Raw genomic sequence first — 23,011 nt, 5'->3', positions numbered from 1 at the left:
TAGTTCAAAGAACATACTAATTTTACTTTCTATATACCTGCTGATATAACGAAATATGCAATTAAAAAATGTAAAATGTATTTACTAATTTTATACATATTAAATATACAAATAAATAAAAGTACAACAGAACCTTTCTAAGTATTTCTAAGTATGTTCTGTATCCATATGCACATATATGCTATTATACAGATATGTGTTAATAAACGAAGTGGAATATTGAATTCGGAGCTGGGCGTTTTCATTATCAACAAAAGTTCGTTTTTCGAGCCACTATTTCTATCCTGTTCTCTGTCAAACTTAATAATTGGACTTCGACACATCAGCTATACTGTATGGATGCAACTTTCAAAGCGTTAAAAGGCTATACACACCTTGATCAGTTAAATAATAATAAATGCATGAGTTTCTTAGAACGAGATATCACATATTATCTAAAGGAGATATCACATATTATCTAAAGGAGATATCACATATTATCTAACGGAGATATCACATATTATCTAAAGGAGATATCACATATTATCTTAAGAAGAAATATCAACATATCATCTGAAGGAGATATCACATATTATCTAAAGGAGATATCACATATTACCTAAAGGAGATATCACATATTATCTGAAGGAGATATCACATATTATCTAAAGGAGATATCACATATTATCTAAAGGAGATATCACATATTATCTAAAGGAGATATCAACATATTATCTAATGATACTATAGGCTATACTTCAATATCCAAATTCATAAACCTTGTATGCATGTATGTAGTCTTCAATGATCGCTGAAAATACGGCTTTTCTGTCACCATATGATAGAGCTCTAAATGAAGTTTCACTACTTCCGTAACGAATTAAGATAAATCAGATAAAGACAAAAATAGAATATATATAGAAAACTCCATTGGTCACGTGATACAGCTGAACGAAGCGAACAATTTAACACTTGTGTATTTATTATATACCCTTATATAGTACGTCGATCGTCTTATCTAATCGAGCACTTCCAATATACTTAAAAAGTGTGATATCAAAATTAAGATAATAAAGATTACTCATTTTGAACGGCGCTTCCGTTCCCCCGTGAAAATACCGAAGGATATAAGATTCAAACATTTTCTATTTACTTCCTTTCTTTTTTGTTGCGTCCTGTTTATAAGAACTATAACATGCTCCCCCCGTCCGTTCACGGCGACTCGTTCTCGACCTTGCGTCATAGTCCGCCATTAAGAATCAAAGCGTGCTGCCACAGAAGCGCAAGCAACTTCGTTGACACACCTGCTTGGAAACGAATTACTATCGATTAGCTAAAATTGCATCGGGGGGAAGATGGAAGGTGGTTGTGTACCGCTGAGGGTCCGCTTACGCATAGTTTAAATGATAGAGTAAACATTACGAATCAATTTATGAGTAGACGTGTGAGAAAATAAGTTAAATGTCTATTGTAAAGAGATATACTGCATTTCGACAAATTACTATAAGGTGTCTGAATATGCATGAGGCGGGTCTATATGTTGGCGGGAGTATATTATACTGTGGTTATCAGCTTGTCACAATTCATGTTATCATATCGTTTATCCGCCAACACGTTTGAAGATCCGGCCTCTGCAAAAAGCTTGGCTACATCGTTACGTTCGAATATAACATATAGGCTACAATTTATTATATACAACGAATATAACATATACAATTCAATATATATATTGATATATATATATATATATATATATTGATATATATATATATATTGATATATATATATATAAATATATATATATATATCAATATATATCAATATATATATATCAATATATATATCAATATATATATAAATATATATATCAATATATATATATATATATATACATATATACATATATATATATATATATATATACATATATATATACATATATATACATATATATATATATACATATACATATATATATATATACGACTTTACTGTTTAATCAACGCCCTCTGTCGGTCAACACTTGTCCTGGTTTGTGGGATAATTGGTGATTCTTCTTGTAAAAAGGTTATTGCAGACATCTTATGAGTGTACAAGAAACATTTCCATCTTATGATCTAATATCATTTTATTCTAACATTTTGAAAGGAATCGTCTCCACAAGCCGTGGTTAGTAGTATTAGGGCCAACATATAGACGTTCACTGCCCAAATCAATTTGCATATTTCTTTGTTACGTGAATTATTTTCCGTGTGATAAAATTGTCTGCTGCCACGGCAAGTCTGCAATAATGATTGTGTCCGTGGTTGTAACTATGCATGCGAGTGTAAGTACATACCGTACTGCCTTATAATCCTTCTTCCTTTTTTATCTCTGTTTCAGGGGATGTTTCTCGTTGCCCTTCCATATGGAGTTCTACACGGTGGTTACTGGACGCTACTAGCCCTGGTCGCAGCAGCGATTATCACGTGTTACACCGGCATTATTCTTGTCGAATGTCTGTACGAGATTAGCCCGCTCAACGATGAAAAAATACGCGTGCGCGAAACCTACGTCTCAATCGCGCGGGAAGTTTGGGGAGCAAGGTTCGCTTCACGTATCGTACATACTGCGCAATTCATTGAATTAATCATGACGTGTATTCTATATTTAGTTCTATGTGGTGACATGATGTACAACACATTTCCGATCATGTCCGAGAGTGCGTGGACTGTGGTGGCGTCCTTCTTCGTGGTCCCGTGCGCATTTTTGCGCGACCTCAAAGCTGTGTCTCGTTTAAGTTTCGGAAACGCGATAGCCCACGTGGTGATCAATGTCGTCGTGGTTGGCTTCTGCATGACGCAAATATCGTCATGGCAATGGTCAAAAACACCAGTTTTGATCAATATTCATCACTTTCCCGTATCGCTTGGCATAGTCGTTTTCAGTTACACGTCGCATATATTTCTCCCAAGTCTAGAAGGAAGCATGAGAAATCGAGGCAACTTCCGTACGATGCTGTACTGGACTCACGGACTGGCTGGTCTTTTTAAGTTTCTTTTCGCTTACCTATGTTTCCTTACTTTCGCTAACGCTACTCAGGAGGTAATTACCGATAACTTACCCACTGAGGGATTTAAGGCTCTGGTCAGTATATGCTTGGTAGCGAAAGCCCTCCTATCTTACCCACTCCCTTACTTCGCTGCAGCCGAACTGCTTGAGAGGGCGTTCTTCCAGGGACGGCCAGAGACCGTGTGGTCCTCGTGTTACGCATTCGACGGGATGCTCCATACGTGGGCAGTTGTACTGCGTATATTTCTAGTATTATTTAGTTTAATATTAGCCGTTATAATCCCTCACTTTGCGCTACTGATGGGTCTAATAGGCAGTTTTACAGGTACGATGTTGTCATTTGTATGGCCGTGTTGGTTTCACCTTAAGATAAAATGGCATGACCTCCGCTGGTATAAGAAAGCGCTCGATATTGCCATTATAAGCAGTGGTTTCATGTGCTGTGGTGTCGGCATTATATTTTCCACGTCGTCACTTGTAGAAGCTTACCAAGAACAACCTTAAAACATGCATACGCACTTTTAGCTACACAGTCGGTACCAGGAAGTTGGTAGAGGAGCCCGGGGACAGCGAAAGTGTGCTAGTGTTCCTATTGTAGCCACACTTTACCCACATGGTCGTAACATTCTCATTCAGAAAATTGGTGCAACATTTTTATATTATGTGGACTACAACCTGTTCTTATTCCCAATTTGAGCCTCGCTTCTTGTCTTAGCAATAAATTATCTGGGTAATCGGAAAGCCGAAAAGATAATGGCCAGCCGAAAATATTCTGAAAATGTTAATTTGGTCAGTTATCATTATTTTGGATATTCATCTCTCCACATTTAGTTTATTGACAATTGTCTTGTAAGCATCTCAGTCACGTGATGCAACTTGAAAATGATCACGTGGACACAATATCGCAACTCATTGGGTTGTTTATTGTTCGTATCGAATTGACGTCGCTTTCGTCAACACAGGGACGTAGCCAGAGGTGGAGCAATGTGAGCGATCGCTCTTCACCCCCCCCCACCCCTTCCGCCCTTGAGTACCCCGAAAACTGAAATTGATCTAAAAGCAGTAAATATCATTAAAGCCCTCTTTTCAAGTTGAAGGAAGCTAAGCAACCCTTCTCAATCTTTCCCCTGAAACTTCGTCTGCTACGTAATACGATACACTTATTAATGATTATTTCCTGCAACGTCGGAGGCATTTTGGGCAAACATTTTCTTTGTTCATCATGGCGCTCGGTATAATGCTCCCTTTGTGAGGAATGCCTCCCTTAACATTCTGCCCCCACCCCCCCCCCCCGCCTTTCAAATTTCTGGCTACGTCCCTGCTTCAAGACGATGTGTGGAGGTGTCAGCTACGATGTGTCGATTTGAGACCTATTCTAGTTGATGTTTTGTCATATAATAATAATAATAGCAACATGATCATAGCAGTGGTCAATCTTTATGTGTTAAAAGCAATATTACTTTCAACCTATATTGGCACTGTATATCGCAAGCAGCGTAAACCTCAAGTATCATTGTACAACACTCTTAATGGAGAGGGGTGGCGTGTGTGTGTCAGTAGGGGGGTGGCATTAAAGAACACCTCATTTAAACTTCCTCCCTTCTCCCAAACCCCCGCCATACAAACTCAGTCCCTCCTCATTAACCGCTATGAGCGCATATTACTTCTTAATGCGATTCTTGGAAGTAGCTGCATGATTCCAACTCTGGCTTCCTATATACTTAAGAAAATACAAACAGGTCTGTGCATTTTTCCTTGGGATAATTTTATTGCTATATATGTCTCTGTGTGTGTTTATGTCTAAAAAAGGTCAATAATGCAATTGATCTATACACAAAGGTAATAAAATTATGACTTACTTAAGGAGAACAAAATATCAATGCTACGTCGCAATTCATGTCAATTAAATTTACTATAATGACGAGGAATAGTTGACAATCAATTTCTAAATCATTCTATACTGGTGGTACTTTACGGTATAGAACAATTTAATAATGATCTGTTAGAGCCCTTTCATTGTTCTAATTGTAATGTGTGACTTTGAGTGTGTGTGATTGGGGGGGGGGGGTGGGGAGGGAGTTTCTTGTTTGTTTAGATTTGTTACTTTATTCGTATTTTATTGTCGTTATTCTGGGTAACAAGCTTAATTTTTGATAGAGCCGAGAAAACGCTTCGTAATGTAAAAGTAATATGTGCGGTCTTTCTTAATAGCATAATAATAGATAACAGATTTAGATATTTAATTAATAAAATAAATACTATAAGCCAGTCAATTAGTTACTGAGAAAGCAGTCTGAAAATGGTAACATAAACTGCTATTATAATAGATGATATATTCTAAAAATGACAATTTACTGCAATTTTACCACTGTAATACATATTGGTAATTCATTGTTCGAAGATGCTTCAACAAATGACTGCCTTTTTTTGGTATTTGGTATAAAAGGGACTTTAGCAGTAACGCCCCAAGAAAAATATGATTCTAAATATTAAAGAATATATTGCCCAGTATAGGAGCTTGTGAACAAAAAACATTGTCGTAAACTAATGAATGCAAATAGAAAATACATATTTTCAAACTGTCATGGAAATACTGAAATCTTGTTGAATGTTTTCAAACTTTGTGGATATATTTGAGAATCTAACAGATTTCGTATCATATATAAAGCCACTTTAACGAGAAGCCAATATGTAACCCCAACCTTTCCGGTCGTAAAGTCAGACTAAAGGGCTTCAGTGAGGTTGAAGAGTGTCGCTTGAGGCCGCTTCAAGACTGCGTGCAAATCAATGCTCTGTAAATTAAGGGGCTGTGGTATATTCAATTTAAGCAAACCTTTTTCACACAGCATTCCTATATATGTGAAGCGTTTCATTACTGTGTCATGTAATAAATACAAGTTACAATTTAAAAACACCCTGTTTCAAATCCTGATTCCATCTCAATCTTTTTACATACAGCTAAGAGTATACCGGGTGGTGGTGGTCAGAGGGCTACATCCCCGTGACCGGTGTCTATAAGGTCCCCCCCCCCCCGAGGTTTGAGGTTAGGATACATCTCGGTCAGGGCTTCATCTGAAGGAGCCATAAAAGTTCCAATCTGACATTTTGTTTTCCTCTAGGCGCGCCCTGACTCTCGACGCCTCTGTATGAGATTATTTGCGTCTTATCAATTTGTGGTATAAAATGTCCAATTTACGATCAAATTTGTTGCTTCCGTTGATATTGGCAAAACACACGCGATATGACGATCTTGCTCAAGTCTCACTTGAGTTCAAATAATGAAGAAAAAAGAAAGAAAATTGAAATATGGTACGAATCGCGTTTTCTGTGCATGCCCTTGATTGTATCAAATAGCCGGCCTATGAAACGGTTGTCAGGGAGACATATGTTTAGAAATTGGGATTCATTACTAATAGGCTTACTCTCTAACTTATATCATACCTCTTGAAGAAAAAAATCTGTAGACGCTTCGTCTTGGATGCCTCCCCATCGCCCTGTTTCTCACGATCCTGCTCCCCCCCCCCCCCCCCCACCTATGCAGCAAGATGGTAACGCTATTTTCATTGATGCAGCAAAATGGCTGTGTTTTTACGCTGCCGCAATTTCCAACTATTCTGACACACCCTATGGCAGGGGTTCCCTAACTGGGGTGCATGAACCCCCAGGGTGTGCGTGAGTCCATCCCAGTGGGTTCGTGGGACGTTTCTGAAAGTCAAAACTAGAGTACTTTTTGTTGAACTAAAATCTGATATCATATGATTTAGTAATGTAAAAAAGTCGTACCTATCGACAAACTCTTTTCGCGTTCCATATTTTGGGGGTTCGTGGACAACTCTGACATCCACAGGGGGTTCGTGGGGGGATAAAGTTAGGGAAACCCTGCCCTATGGGTTAGTCGATATAAGATACCGAGAACACCAACAATCAGATCTCTTCTAGACATTACCATCATATGAAACTTTAATCATCTGGTAATTAAAGAATAAATTCGTCGCTCATACACTTTGTCATGATATAATATTATTCATATAGAACAAAGCAAATCGAAAAAAAAAGAATGTTGTTTCATTTGAAATTGAAAGTTAAACAGTGAAGCCAAAGAACTTCAAGATTATATTTCCTCATCGAATCATGTCGAAGTTATAGCCAACTCTAGGCAATAGCCAAGTTAGGACAGTGTATTTCGTTATCTTTACCAATTGGTTATAATTCCAGTTACCCGGATGTGGACGGAGACAGAGTGATTCCACGTCTAAATTGACAGATTTACATTAACAAAAGAAGACTTTTTTTGCGATAACTATGCTTAGTGGCAACATTGTCTACCAATCTCAGGTTAATTCCCAACCAACTTTTAGATTGTTGGACATACAGTATCATCAGTGTTCTAGTGTGTGCCTTTCGCTAGAGCGAGAGGACTGGTACCAAAGATGAAAGAGGGCCATGGCCGACAGAATCTGGGAGTTTGCTCTGTGGTTTTCAAATTGGTTAAATATGCCAATTATTGCAGTATTTCTTGTTCCACTACAGAACAGGTAAATGAAACACAATCATAAAAAACCCATAAAAAGTGAACGAAAAAAACAAAAACAAATCATACACAGCAACTGTTTCATCTTTCATTATCTATTTTCATAAAATCATTTGGTCAATTAAAGTAGTGACCATAATCCAGATATTCTCTTGTGATATAGCATTAGGCTAGATTCCTCACTTCAAAAGAACTGTAGCTTTTACACTTAATCTTGCTCTTATAAGCTCAAAAGATTACATAGAATGCATGTTTCATTTGCGTGAGTGTGTATAATGACGTAGTTTACAAGGTGTGCTGTGATCAGCCAATGTCTTAATCAAATGCTAAAATACTACGAATAAAATAAAATTTTGTACAGTAAGCATACTGCAGGGATGAGCCTGTGGTAAAAAAAAAAAAAAAAAATCACGGATTGCGGTATAGGCTCCAGTTTGCGTATGCTACAGTGTGTTAGGGTACTAGTTTTTGTCCCCGAAGTAGAAAAGAAATCACGGATATTGCGCGAATTCGCGGAAAAAGCTCATGCCTGATACTGGGAGGGTTCTCTTAGAAGCGAAAAAGTCTCTTTTAAACTATATTAATTCTTGTGCAATCATGAAATGAGATGACCATGATGTCGACTTCTAAACTACATCATGCACATGTGGTTATGTCAGGTATCACTGTGGGACATTTATTGATTTACTTATGAAGGCCTATACTTTAAATCTACAATAGGAAACACAAACATCTGAAACAGACACTGTTTGACCGTTAGTATGTAACTTAATTAACCCAACTGTTTGACATAAAATATAATAAAACATTCATAAAAAATGTTTGATAACTTGTTACTCGTATATGTATAACGCACATTCGAATGAAAAGGAAACAGGTCACATACATACTGTACCACGCACTATTCATTGTAACACAATACAGAGGAATAATGGTTTGTGACATAAATACTACATCTAACCACCAGAGATATCATAAAATGCATTTATAATTATCTCCTTATTACAATAAAGTATAACAAAGTAGTTTTGACAGATGTTAATAATAAAGATGTTAAACCACCCTCCAGCCCCCCATTCCCCTCCCTTCAACAATCATCATCACCAGAGGTGTGGTTATCACTATAAACCTAAACCATGACTGGCCAACCAACTTTATTCCTCATGGTGTACAATCTAAGACTGGTTATAAGGATTCTGTAAGTTGACCATTGCATCATCACCTGGTCCCGAGGCCTAGTCTAAGACCACGGTCAATGCAAGACTTGACTCTACTACAATGACTAATTGAGTTGTTATCGAATGACAAAATGAGCAAATCGCTTGATATACAATTTCAAAGACGTATATAGGAATTTTATATCCACAGGTAACGTAAGTGTTTTAAAGGAGAAACTTCAGATCCTGATACACAAAGTTTGAACGCTGAATTATTCCTCCAAAAATAATGTAACCGCAAAGTGAAATCCAGGCAACCCAGGGTCTACTGTACATAGAATGGTGGTTACTGCAAACATGAGATTAAAATTGATCTTGACCATTGGTATATTTGTAACTAGTTATTACGTACAGACTTGTCGCATTTCAAACAGTAAGTTTAATAGTACTAACAACTTACGTTAAAAATGCCCACAGACATCATGTTAAATGTTGTCTTCAAATGTTGTCAGACATCATTTTAAATGTTGACATTAATACAAACATGAAAGACTCATACAAAGTATTGTGTGTAGACTAGCAAATAAGCTATAAACACATCACTTGTGGATTCAGAATTGGCCACCAACTGCCTCTTAGGGACTGTTAAATGATGGTAAGTTGTTAAAAGGTCACTTTAAATTTAGCAAACGGAACAAATTAAAACAAACTAAAATTAGCATAACCTCATCTACCTGTGCAAAGTTATGATTACTATTTACTTATGTATAATCACTCAACAACACTATCGCTTAATTATTATCCAAACTATGAAATATTACACAAAAACTTGTTAAAAACTATCACAATATAAGCTAAAATTGCATTTTAAATTATTTCTTTTCAACAGACCATACTGTGGGTGTCAAATTTTGATGATTAATGTAACAATTTGATCAGTACATGAAGAAAATAGAAAAGAAACATAATGTGGTCCTTTAAAACATATTTTTCTTAACATTCACTTACATTACAGAACACATTCCTTACAGTTTTTGAAAAAACAATGGAGTGAAGTATCGTGAGTCCCTCGGAGAGGGAATGGATTCTACAAATAATCTCAGTTAATAGGTTGGTGAGCAATCTACTGTACACTGCCATACACTAACACTCATCTGTAACTTAAAAGAATAATCCAGGCCAAAATTTCTTTTTGATATGTTAAAGAGGAATATAATCTAAGCATTCTGGTGAAATTTGTATTCAGTTCCTATGTACCGTTTTTGAGATATTGGCAGTTGAAGTTGCCACCTTTTGTACCAAAAGTGAACTTGGTGCAAACAAGTGTGACGTTGTTGTTGAACACTGATAAATAATGTTTTGTTTCCCTTTAAGATTTAAGTCTAATTTTATACTCCACAATTCGATGCATCTGTAAAGTGAATGTACCATAGGTATTTGGTAATCCTATCCAATCCAAGGTAAAATCAATAGACCGAAAAATAAAGAAAAAAAACAATACATAATTTGTCAGTGTGCAACTACGACATCAACACCTGTTTGCTTCAAGTTCACTTTTGGTAGAGTATCAGATAACTTCAACTGTCAATATCTCAAAAACCGTTCATTAGAATTGAATGAAAATTTCACCAGAATCCTTAGATTATGTTCCTCTTTAACAAATAAAAAAGAAATTTTGACCTCTATTAAGAACATATGTGATCATGTCCGTCTTGAAATTTCATTTCATGGTCATGGTGATTTGTGTCCCATCACAACTGTGACCATTATGAGGGACGGGGAGATTTCCATGAATCTGCCAGCTATATACACCAGAAACCTATATATCAGATGGTGGTCTTTAACCAGCACATCTTAAAAAGTAAAGTCTATTTACAACGAGACAAGAACCTCCTATTGAGGTATCGTTCATCATCACCAGTAGAAGCTGTTTGATATGAATGTAGCCGCCGTGCTCAGCCAACTGCCGCCTTGGTCGTCGCACGTGAGTCCTGGTTTGGTGACGGCCTTGTCCAGGCCTGTTATTGGAAGGTCTTCCTCTGGAAGGTATTCTGGCAAAGAAGTGTTCTCTTTATCTGCTAGAGCTGGTTTCGATCCAAACGATAAAATGATCTGAAAATGAAAAAGAGTCTTAATTAACAGACGATCAAATAGTAAAAAGTACAATTTCTTTACTACTCAGTAGCCATCCATGGCATATTATATTAGAACTAGGGTCCAAAGGAAGATAAACACTGGGTAACAGAAACAAAGAAAAGGCAGAAAAAAAATCAACAACATTGCTGCCCATGTTACTTATACAGAAAACTAGAAGCATTGAAGAATATCTTTGTGTCCAGCTCAGCTATTGTGGGGCCAGTCCACCATGGAAGTCCGGTTTATCTGTCCAAGGAGAGCATCAGACTACCTGCCCCCCACCCCCCTTTCCTCCTGACCCCATCGGTCATTACCTTTACCACTGTATAATATATCAGCTATTTTACAGTAGCTCCAGATTTTATCAATGTCATTTTGAAGGAAACCATAAACATTGAATGTGGCTTTCAAAGGAGCTTAGAATGTTCTTTCATTGATAATATGGTCATGTGGTCTATGATACTTTCCATTGTACTGTCCTTTAATACCATATATATATATCTATATATATATATATATATATATATATATATATATGTTGTAGTATGCTTGTAAGTGTGATTATTGATACAGAATAAAACCCAGACTGTTGCTTTAAAGGAGCTTAGCATGTCTTCTTTGGCTTTGAAACCATTGTCGTGGTGTGTATATGATACTGTCCGGTGTGCTGTCCTTCAATACCGTCCATGCTGCATGGCAAAATTAATACTGAAACTGATTAAAACCCCAGACTGCTGCTTTAAAGTAGCTTAGCATGTCTTCTCTCATTTGACTTTAAAACCAATTAGTACCTTATTTGGGTGATTATGAAAGCCTAAAGAACCCTAAATGATACTTTTTTTAATGAGCTTAGAAATTCCTCCTCTGTGGTACTGATCCCATGCGTGCTCTAACTCCCTTGGTGTGATTATTGAAACAAATGCTGCTTTAAGCCTCAAACTATGTGTCACCACCCTCACCTCTTCACCGTGCTCATTTTTCAGTACTTGGTCAGCAAACATAACTGTTGTCCTTGCTACAGCAGCGACCAATGTCTGCAAAGAGAAATAAAACAAAAAATATTAAACATTGTAGTTGCCTCCAACAACATTTGAAATTTATGCAAAATTCTGGTACATGGAAAATCTCATGAAGAAGTGTCCACTTATGCATAAATTTATAGTTTTTTTTGTATGAAACAACAAGCAATACATTGTATTTGTGGGACACAAAGTCTTCTGTATTTGGACTGAAGGGTTTAGGGTTTATAATAACTTGTTACATTAAATAAAGTAGTCACAGTGGGATGATGTACTGTATATGCCATAACTGTATATACAGTGTAACATATAGTCAAAGTAACAAACAAACACAAAAATACATCTTTAAGACAGCAGTCTTTTTTTCCATATTAGAAGTCCACAGAACAATACCATATCTCTAAACCCTCCCCATCACCCCCCCCCCCCCACCTGCGCCATCACAAACACATAAATGTGTAAACATTCCAATACAAGGAATCTACAATACCTATACCAAAGTAACTGGTAAGCACAGGTACAGTAGCTGATATTTGATAAATTATATTTTCCTTTTCTCATTTAAAACAAATTCCTCAACCAACGTTAAAGTTGCACCCAGAGTTATGGGTCTCATCATATTGCTGTCATCAGATTAATCACAATGGTTTTGTTATTTGAGCATGAGTGACTCAGTCTCACTACAGCAGACTATATACATATCTACTAAATTCATGGGTGAATCACTTTAAGAGGGTGACTTAGACTCGAGTCATCACTGCCGGTTGCTGACACACCACGATCAAGGAAATTGAGTGCCTCGTTTTCACTTCTGGTCAATTACACTATAGAACTTAGCCAATATGAGACGTTCATTTCAGTCATAGGGGTTTTGATTGTTACCAGACAGTTAAAGGTCATCAATATTGTTGTCCACAACAGATATATGCTAGAGAGTCAGAAAAAGGTCATATCTGCTCAAAGTTCAACTGTAAACATGTTTACTGTCACTCTAAAATTACTGTAGTTATCCACATTATACTGAGCTTATGAAATTGTCTATTTTATTAATCCTAAATGGCTGGGAATACTGTAATTTGGAGGATAAGATCCTAAAAGGAAAACTTTTGAAAACTTCTGGGAAATACAAAAATTGGGGGATGATAGTACTGATGATACTTAAATTATATTGGTAAAACCTCCCATCCACTCTTCAGAAGTCTGAAAAGACTCGCCATGGGGGGGGGGGGGGGAAGAAGAAAAAACCTCCCTCCCTCACCTCTGCTCTCATCTCTTTCTTAACCCTCAGTGTACATCTACTCTTCTGCATGTCAAAGGTGAAACTAATAAGACCTTTGACCTTCAGTAGTTCATCCTCACAGACCTTCCGACACATCTGCCAAAGAAAATATAGAATTCAAGAAAAATCATCATAAACCTGACAACATTTGACAAAGTATCAAGCGTTGGCATACGATTGAACAGGGCTCCTACGAATAATGCATCCTGGAAGTTTTAAATCATAAAAAAAAAGGGGATGGGGAAAAATTGAAAAAGGTTACTATCTTATCAACCTACTGTACTGAAAAAAAAAGAAAAGAATACTTACACTCAAAGTTTCACGAAAGAAATGTATAATTTGATTGTCATCATTAACAAAATTTGACACTGTTTAGCCACAAATATGTACAAATTTGAAACTTTTCTTTGAGACATTTCTAAATAATGTCACAGACTTTTGCAAGACTACCGTAGGCCCTACGCATACAGTACAACGTTACTTGATTAATTTTTTCAATCACGACATCACTAAACCACTGAACTGACGGTGCCAATGCACTAAGTACTGCTATTCTGTACATGTATACAGCATTGTTCATGTGCAATTGTAATTATCTTAAGAGAAAGATAAAACTTCAACTTAATGAAAACAAACTTCGGTATCATGTTTCTGCTCGAGGATAACGAAGAGGGTTCATCAACAGGTGTGCTGTCATTTCAGAGTAGGCCTAATATTGTTTCTGAGAGGACGGATGGAACTCTTAATTAACGCAGGAGTTTGCCCATTCCTTAATTTCCATATTTCTTATCTCAGTTTTTTGTTTTTGTTTGAGGGTAAAGCAATCAGCTAAATTAAAATTGTCCGAATCATATCGTACTGATAAAAGTGAGATACACTGTGTTGAAAGTTATCGATCTATCTGAACTATTTTGGTACTGTTATCTTATCATTACAGAAAATGTAATAAAAGGTCTGTTTGAAAACTGAATGATATAGTGGAAGCTATTACGTAAACTATAAAAAAGTTTCTAAGTAGATTGACTTCCAAGGACATTTAATAGTTTGTGTTCAAGCAAGGATAAGCAGGACCAGGCCCAACTAGCTACTCTTAGGCAGTTGTGTTAAAACAACATTTATCTGTACATATATGAAAACCAAATTTGTACTGTAAACTTGTGTTCAGTTTGTTTTATAACTTAATTGTACAGTAAAGTATGTTTGCAAATATTTACATATGACAACTGGTACTTAGTACCCACTCTAGATATTGTTATCAAACTATTTATCTTATAAGCAAATTGATATGAAGTGTAGACTTCATAAAGTATAAGTTGGAATATTCAGGCTATTTACTGTAGCTACTGTACATTTTAAAGGGGTTTCTTCTCAAATACTTAGTATTTTGCCACAATTATACATCACTATAATGTCATCATTAAGTTTGAATTGCTACATGTATATCATCCATAAGTTTGAAACAAGTTCATTAATTTTGAAACATTATGTCATAATTAATAACATTTTGAAAATGTTAGCGTCCAATTTTTACATGATTTCTACACATAGAGTACACTGTCAACCCTTCCTCAAAATTTAGAACAAAACTTAAACATTAAGTTCGCTATATCTCCCTATGAAATACGAGTCATGTCATTGACTCGCAGAAAATCGTGCGATATTGGGTCCTTGAGGTATTTGAAAATACCGTAAAATTGTGTGTCTGGATGAAAACAGATCTAAGTTTCTTTTTTTCTTCTTTTGGCAAATTGGCAGAGTAGAAATGCTGCCTGATTTGAATGCATTGAACGAACAGACGATTGTGACACTTAAATGAGGTGGTGGGCAAAGCTAAATGATGTTGATTGAATTAGAAACTTGTAAAAATCAATACCGATGGTGCATGACGAGGAAGCACAATGCTGAAATTAAATCAGTCACTTGTCATTTTCATAATAGACTGTATTTGTACACTAAGGCAGAAGGAGACAACCAGTGTACTGCGAGAAATAACAACGACAATTTTTCCAGTCGAAATCCAGGTATGTAGTGTAATGATCTGAGACATGATGGATGAATGATGCCAACACCAGGAATACGGTGCGCACACTTGTGAGACTTCGGAAAGATCCGATAAGATGGGAATGTTGCCAGTTAGTTCAAGTACATTTAGTCTGAATAACACATACATGTATGTAACCAGAGTCCCCATGCACCTACTGTACACTTAAAATTCCGTGATCGCTCCACAACTGACAATTTATCTCACAGGTCCCCATTTATTCACCTGGGTGAAGAGAGGCAATGGAGATTAAGTGCCTTGCTCAAGTACACAACGTAATGATCTGGCCAGGACTCGAACCTGCAAGCCTTAGATCTCAAGTCCACTGCCTTAACCACAATGCTTTCATATAAAGTTTTTATTTGGTTATGTCAAATAACGTGTCAGCTTTGTCTTTAACTTACAACAGGACTGAACCTGGCCTTTGATTTCACCACGCAGTACAGTAAATCTGTAATACATAAATCATTTCTCGTTGCTTAAACTCACACAGTATTATCCAATTGTATACCGGCCTACACAACAAATGTTATACTATAACCACATTTAAAGGCATTGAAGACTCGTCCCAAACGCATGCCGCGCTCTGAAAAAAGTTAAATTTCTGTTGCTTGCAAGTGAAGTTTTCTGCTTGTCGCTACAAAATGCAGACAGTAATGAAACGTGATACCTTGTTATCTTTAGCTGGACCTGAGATGTCCATCGCTATATTGTTTCTACACTGTGCTGTGGGTATTGACCGCAGCTGTATTTACTGACTGTACACTACAGTAGTGTCTAATTACCAAAGGTAGCAAGCTGTGTGTGTATTTTCTGGGATCGATGGTGGTGCCTTACACTCTTGTTACACCTCATTCAAAACTAGGTCAGATTACTGGCATTAGATGTTTCTTTTTGCAAGAGAAACTTCACACCCTTTAAGGAATCCTCTTTCAAGCCTGTCTTCCTCACCTGATCTTTTAGTCCATGTACCTGTAGTACTACCACCTTACTATTCTGTTTATTGGTTCCTAAGAAGAATCCTTTGCTGCTCGGCTTTGCGGTTGAAGATCTCCTCCTCTGCTGCTGTTGATTGAGGGCAGTGTTTTGAGTTTTCGTCTCGTGCAGTGGACCCGACAGCGTAGCAGTTAACTTTTGATGGATTTGCTTTGCTAGAATCTTGGCTTTGTTAGCACAGCTTTTCCTTCAAATTGCAAGAAAACAAAGGACAATAAAATAAATACATTTCAAAAAATAAATACATTTAAAAAATAAACCTTAATATTAACAACGAGAGAAAAAAAAACCACAGTTGGTTATAAACACTGTACGACAATTTTCCGGAGATACAGTAATTTTCTCTGAAACTGCAAATTCTGAATTTTATCAAATGAGTAATCTACAATATTAATTTTTGAGCATCTATGAGCTTTGTTTACTTATCCTTCTGGTAAATATTTGGAAATTAAAAACCTCCAGCTGTGAATTAGTCTTTTAATTTGGCTATATTTAGCTGCTTTTGAAGTTGCCCATACATAAGGCCTTCAAAATGAATGCATTTATGTAAACATCGCCAAATTTAAGTACCACACAAATTTTGTGGCTGCGGCATTTAAAATGATAAAGTTCACAATCTCAGTCCAAGGTCTCCATACTGTACATCCACAATTGAAAAAAAAAAAAAAGCTTGGATCAATGATACCTACTGTACTCTACCTCTACAGACCCTGCTGAGTCTTGTACAAACATACATTTCAAACATCTGTTAAATTACCAGTCGGGATCGCTGTTTTTCCATTCGACCTTTAATTAAATTGAAGATGACGTGCATATTTTACATGGCTACTTCCCTAATATGATCAAACATCCACAGAGTTTTATCACTTGTAAATGTCAAGCACTGGGAAAACCATGGATACATACAGTGCAACATTCCAACATGCTGTTGCCACATTGTAATTTACTTGCACATACAGTACTTTATGGGCAAAAAGGTAGACATTTTGATAGGTCCATTTCACTTGTTTGAATATTTTGTCACATGAACACAATGCCAAAAACAAATTTATTACAAGTTGTCACAATCTTTACGTTTTTCTAAATTATGAAATAAAACTAGCACCATGATAAATGACTACTTTGCTACATAAGTTTTTGGGGGGATAAATTAACAGAAATCATATAAAACAACTCTGATAATTACACGTATCAGTATGTACCAAAATCAACGCTGTCTCATAATCTGCCGAAAAGAACACCTTTTATAGCCGATGCCTTTTGCATGGTCAGCAAAATATGCAAAACTTTCCCAATGCCCAATGTTTGCAGCAATTATGCCACAAATGTACATGCATCACACAGCCAATATGTGCTATAAGAACAATGTACTCCAGTTGCAGTGGATGGTTCTAAACACAACTGTTGTAGTAACTACCTGTCGGCCAAGTTACCTGTAAACCAAGTCCCTAAATTTTATTTAATATGAAATGAATGACACGCTTAACGATCCCCTCAAATAATGCCTCCTTTAATATGGAGGTGTGCGTGTGCGAAGCATTCAAGTGATCATTCAAAGAATGACTAGAATGTCTAACTAATGTAGATCATACTAACATTTGCATTATTTCTTCCAGGCTGAACATCATCCCTAGCTCTGCTTTCATGATTGGACGGTTGCCGGGACATTCGCACAGATACCTCAGCGCCTGCGGGCAAAAGAATAAGTGAAGTACTTTGGTATAAATCATCAATTGTGTTTATAATTGGCTGCCGTGTCAATTTATATCCTGAGAGGCCAAAGCTGATTTTATTATCTATACATTTTTTTTTTTACTTTCTCTGAATGCCTCTTTCAGAAGACAGGTTCTCAAGTATGCACTTGTCTTTGACTGTGCCCATGTGCAGGAGCTCACCTCATTGAAAAATTTGTGGAAATTTCCCATACATAATATGCTGTAAATGTCTCACAACACAGTAAAATATTATCTTCCGTTGTGCAAAATATACGGTACAACTGTTGAAAATATGTGCATTCATGCTGATCAATTGAAATAAATTTTTATTAAAATTGGTTAGTTATTATTACTTTTGTGTGAAAACAGGAAGAAATATTTTCAATCGATGAAAATCAATAACGCTATGAATATACACCTTTTATAAACTGTACAATACTTTTACTGTTTACATCTACAGTCAATTATCGACCACTTTAGTAAGCTTCTTTCACTTCATATATATTCCACACACAATAAACTACTTAGTGTTTACCAGTACAGAATAAATTTTGAGTGTGTATGTGACTCTTTCTGAAGAGTTTCATCTTTTCTTTCCTTCATATGACAAACTTGTAGTGTAAGTAGTAATTGTCCTTTCTGTAGAGCTATCCTTACAGTATAACACACCTGCAGTGCCCACGATAAAACAGTGCATTGTTTCCCCCTTTTAAAGTCACAAGTTTAAGAAAGCTTTCTTTCAAATATCTCTAGAAAGAGGGAGCTCTTTCTACTGTGAGCAATACTGTATATCTTGGAATTAATTCAATTGATCATCCCAAATGGTTTGAATGCTCGGGATGAGTTTCTCATTTCCTGTCTTCCTCAAGGTAAGCATCCATCACGATTGAGCTGTGAACAATACCCTGCAGTTACTACTGTATGTACTGTACTGAAAATACAGGTCAATACTTCTGCAGATGAAGCACAGGTACAGAACTGTACAGCTTCTAAGAGGCATATCATGTAAATGCATGTAATTGTTCTGTACTTTAGACGTGAACGACACGATAATTATAATCCTATAAAACGGTCACCTGTCCTACTGTACATTAGCATGACTTACTGCAGTCTCATTATACCAAAATATACTAAAAGTAAAGTTATATTGATCAATTTATAAATTGAAACAAGGGCGTAGGAACCGGGGGGGGCTGGGGGGGCGCCAGCCCCCCCAGTGAAAAATGTGGAGGGGCGGAAGTATCATTCCGCCCCCCCCCCCCGCTCCGCAAGTCAGAAAACCCCTTTTTCATTTCCAAATGAGAAAAAAAAATCTCATTTGGAGCACCAAATTGCATCTAAGGCCAGGTGAAAATACAAAATTAAGTTTACAAAATGGAGTGGGTGTTGAAGTGTGCTATATTGCACCAAATTGCATCTGAGGCCACCTGGAAATGCAAAAAATTCCAAAGGGGAGGGGGACACCCCCTCCCCTTAGACCCCTCCCCCAGGCCGGCCATCAGTCTTCAGCCCCCCCCACTCAAAAGTACCTTCCTACGCCACTGAATTGAAAAAACCAAGTTGAGATGGCTATGCATTAAGTTCTTTTTTAATTTGCTGATTTTAAGGCAACGGTGGTAAAAAAAGGATTGGGGTTGGGGTGTTTTTTTTTATATAAATTAATCGGATATTATTGAGTTGCTCTCAATAGCCTGTACATGCAGCTTTTCTGATATCATGTATGCTGTATTGTTATCCAGGAAAATGCAAGTGAGAACTTTCCTTTTGCCAGTATAATTTTTAAGCACAGGCTGAGTTTGCATTTTTTAGCAAATGGCTTAAATTGTGAACATCTAGGCCAGTATCTCAAGAGTGTTGACATTGAAACCGTATCATTACCATGCCATGCTAGAGACTTCAATAGCTTTGATCATCAGCCTTAATTTGCAAAACCCAACACTATATTAAAGAAATGAAACATTACATCACGTCTAACCAAAATTCAAGTTGCATCAATTGCTCCGTGATCTTGTAATGTTTAGACTTGTTCAAGTCTTTGGTCACATGTGGATTACATGGAATATTATAAAATGGTGATATATCTTAGAAATGGAATATTTCCAATTAACACTTACAGGTATGTTGTGTACTGTACTATATAGACCTCTATCACAGATACAGACCTAGACCAATGGTCACGGTCGGCCCCTCCCCCTCCACTTTTTTTAATGTGAATATATCTGATCAGTAACATCCTGTCGATCAATGAAATGTTTGTTGAGTTGCAACAACTTTGCAATGTCATCTACTTACATTGCATTGGCTCACAATCTACCATAAGTACTGAAAGAGCTGTAAGGTTCAGTAAATAATACAGACTCACAAACCTCCAGAGCAGTTGAAACGACTTCTTCTTCGTTGTGGTCTAGCAGAAGCACCAAACCGGGCAAGCATCCTTGGTCGTGGACAATCTTCCTTCTGTTCTGAGGATCTGCAGCTAAATCTCGCAACTGTCGAACGACTCCTAAAGCGGCCATCTTAAATTTGCTCTGCAGGTTTTGTTTCAGTTCCTGAAAATAAGTTTGATAGGAACTCAAATTTTTGGTACCAGAAATTCTTGTTAGATTTATACTGTAGGCTGGAATTGCAGAAAAATCTTGTTTGTTTTGCAACATGCAAGTAACAGGTTTCTTCTTAAAAGAGGAAGCAACTGAAAAAGTGTGAATGCGAATTCATCTAAATAGTTTTATACTGTAATGTATGTAAATTAGTCTACTGAATGACAAGCCTAACATCTATAGTTAAACCTACAGTACCTATCATCACATTTTCCATGCAAGTGCCCTTGTTAGCCAAATTTTACAAAGCCACCAGCACCCGAAGGAAGTTTAATTAGAACTGAAGTGAAAAACGTTGTTCGACCTGGATTGACAGGGTACTACCAAATCAATTCTTTGCTCTTTTATGTATCAGCTACATGACTGCTCCAGCATCATTCACATTGGATTCCGTTGAGAGGGCTTTCAGCAATTGTGGCTACATATATAATTCTATCTAGTAGTGTCAATGGGTTTAAGAATGCTTTGGACAAACACTTTAAGCATTGTAATCGGGTCTGATTGTTTGTGTCTTCAGTTTTTTCTCTCTACTATAGGGTCCTTGATGGGGACTTGAGTGTCCCTCCTGATTCTTTTTTTCCCTACTAAACTAAACTAGTGAAATATTACACAGGCCCTATAATTGCCTGAGACTGAAATTGGAGTGAAAGAATTTGACTGATTTACTGTAAGAAGTCTTTAAAGAATGGAATTAGAACTTGAAAAGCTACCAAATTTCAACTTCTTTCAAGCATATTCTTTCCAGAAGTAAACAAATATGATGTATACATACTATAGATACTGAATATGAACAGCAAAAAGACAGCTGTTGAATTGCATTGCAAGATCAGTACGTTAACAATGTTTACACAAATGAAGTGTTGCTACTTAATTAGTAAATAATTACGAGAATGTTAGCATTTAGACTATGACAACTCTTAACATTTTTGAGTCTAACAAGCTTAGGAACCAAAACTCTATTGTCATTGATGCCAGCAGACCACTGGAGTTGTAAAAAATGGATAAATCAACAGTTAGAACAGCTGCATTGAAGATTGATTTTAGACATGGGCATTATCTTGTATTTGTAAGTTGCAGCTTTGATGTTTGATGACAAAAACTTTAAATTATAAATGCTGCTAGTCTATATGGCATACATACATGTCATGCCTCATGGAGGCTAGGGTGCAATTATAGAATACAGAGCCATTCATTAACTCTTCCCAGCATCCGGATGCGCAGTGTGTCTGTACATGTATGACGCCCTCTAAAATTCCATCACATATTTCATTTTAACTCCGCATCCGCGCATCCATCACGGAAGTAATAGGAAAGGACTTAAGAAAATTTTCGAAAAGTCTCCCCATATACCATCACATATTTCATTTTGACTCCGCATCCGCGCATCCACCCCAGGAGTACTAGGAATGGACTTTTCCCTATAAATGGAAAGTTTCCCTATAAACCATCACGTATTTCAAATACTGAAAGTCCTGCATGTACGAATTAGATATTCCACATCAATAGTGTGTCGTTCTTAAAAGGCATCCGTACATGTATGACGCCCTCTAAAATTCCATCACGTATTTCATTTTGACTCCGTATCCGTGCATCCACTCAAAAAGAAAGAACTTGGACTTTGACATTTTTACTCACATACGTACTGAGGTGAGACTGAGCATCCGCATGCGCAGACAGACTCATCAAGTGGCCCTGCATTCTATAATTACTCCGAGGCTAGCCTCTGCAGTTGGTTTATATAATGTCAAAACAGACCAAGTGTGCATAGATTAGCCTAGATTTGTAACAAAAACATCACTTTGAAACATGTACACTAAGCCTAAAGATGAATGGTACACTACTGATTGGCTTAACTCAAGCTAGTACTAGTGTAGTACTAGTACTGTAGGCCTAGTCACATATAAATTGTAGCCCTAGGCTAACTTGCAATATTTAATTGTAGGCCTTGGAGCCTATTATTATTAGGCCTAGGTAAGAGCATTGTTTCCCCACCCCCCCCCCCCAAAAAAAAATAAAACAAGATGGTGACATGATGTACAGTTATAATAGACCACCAACTTGATAATATACCTAGCCTATAGAGCCTCCATGCATTTCAACATGGTAACCACCACTTAACTGAAGGTCTACTATGTAGGGTACCACTACCAGCCTATGTAGTACGCTGTAACGTACAGACTACAGTAGCCTACGTGGGCTTAGGCCTAGTCTATGTTGGTAATTATCAGTCATCAACGTTGATCGTAAAGGAAAACGTTCACATCAATAGACAATACCAATGAACACAAAAACAAGGTCTAAACTTTCCGAATCCGTACTTCTTCTAGATCAAATAATTCGGTGGTTCATACAGCTGAGAAATTAAAGATATCTTAGCCTAGTTTTTGTCCAAATTTTCTTCAAAACTTCCAGCTTCGTTTCGTCCAAGTCCTCACGAGTAACGGAATGCAATCTTTTGACGAATATGTTAATGAGACTTTAAAAATGGCACCCTTATCATATTGTAACTT

General features: G+C 36.8%; 2 protein-coding genes across 3 annotated transcripts in view; one reads left to right on the top strand and one right to left on the bottom strand.

Annotated features, from left to right (window-relative positions):
- The window catches only part of LOC139974029 (vesicular inhibitory amino acid transporter-like), a 30,554-nt gene extending 24,620 nt beyond the window's left edge, over positions 1–5,934 (top strand). Inside the window, exon 3 of the mRNA XM_071980942.1 lies at positions 2,362–5,934. Coding sequence (XP_071837043.1) covers positions 2,362–3,534 — 1,173 coding nt within the window. The 3' untranslated portion in view covers positions 3,535–5,934. The remainder of the gene's footprint in view (positions 1–2,361) is intronic.
- A 1,706-nt stretch (positions 5,935–7,640) lies between these two features.
- LOC139973476 (armadillo repeat-containing protein 1-like) lies at positions 7,641–22,972 on the bottom strand. Of its 2 annotated transcripts, none has more exons than XM_071980180.1 (7): positions 22,820–22,972; positions 20,271–20,453; positions 17,786–17,877; positions 16,145–16,376; positions 13,132–13,248; positions 11,814–11,888; positions 7,641–10,830 (listed from the first exon to the last, which is right to left on the bottom strand). In XM_071980180.1, the coding sequence occupies exons 2-7, from the start codon at positions 20,418–20,420 to the stop codon at positions 10,633–10,635; spliced, it is 864 nt and encodes a 287-aa protein (XP_071836281.1). In that variant the 5' UTR covers positions 20,421–20,453; positions 22,820–22,972; the 3' UTR covers positions 7,641–10,632. The 2 variants fall into 2 exon arrangements, with proteins under 2 accessions (XP_071836281.1, XP_071836282.1); XM_071980181.1 differs by having other exon boundaries at positions 22,778–22,932.
- Positions 22,973–23,011: the final 39 nt, after the last annotated feature.

The sequence above is a fragment of the Apostichopus japonicus genome, chromosome 9 (genome assembly GCF_037975245.1).
Source record: "Apostichopus japonicus isolate 1M-3 chromosome 9, ASM3797524v1, whole genome shotgun sequence".
In the NCBI taxonomy this organism is placed as follows: Eukaryota; Metazoa; Echinodermata; class Holothuroidea; order Aspidochirotida; family Stichopodidae; genus Apostichopus; species Apostichopus japonicus.
Note: the sequence above shows the minus strand (reverse complement) of the source record. Positions and strands in the feature narration are given on the sequence as shown.

Excerpts from the sequence above, each read along its gene's own strand:
- LOC139973476 (XM_071980180.1), bottom strand. The coding sequence starts at position 20,420 with ATGGCCGCTTTAGGAGTCGTTCGACAGTTGCGAGATTTAGCTGCAGAT. Across the intron at positions 16,377-17,785 it reads CTGGAAGAAATAATGCAAAT|GAAAAGCTGTGCTAACAAAG; the intron begins GTTAGTATGATC and ends TGCAATTTGAAG. Across the intron at positions 11,889-13,131 it reads AGAAAGAGATGAGAGCAGAG|ACATTGGTCGCTGCTGTAGC; the intron begins GTGAGGGAGGGA and ends TTCTCTTTGCAG.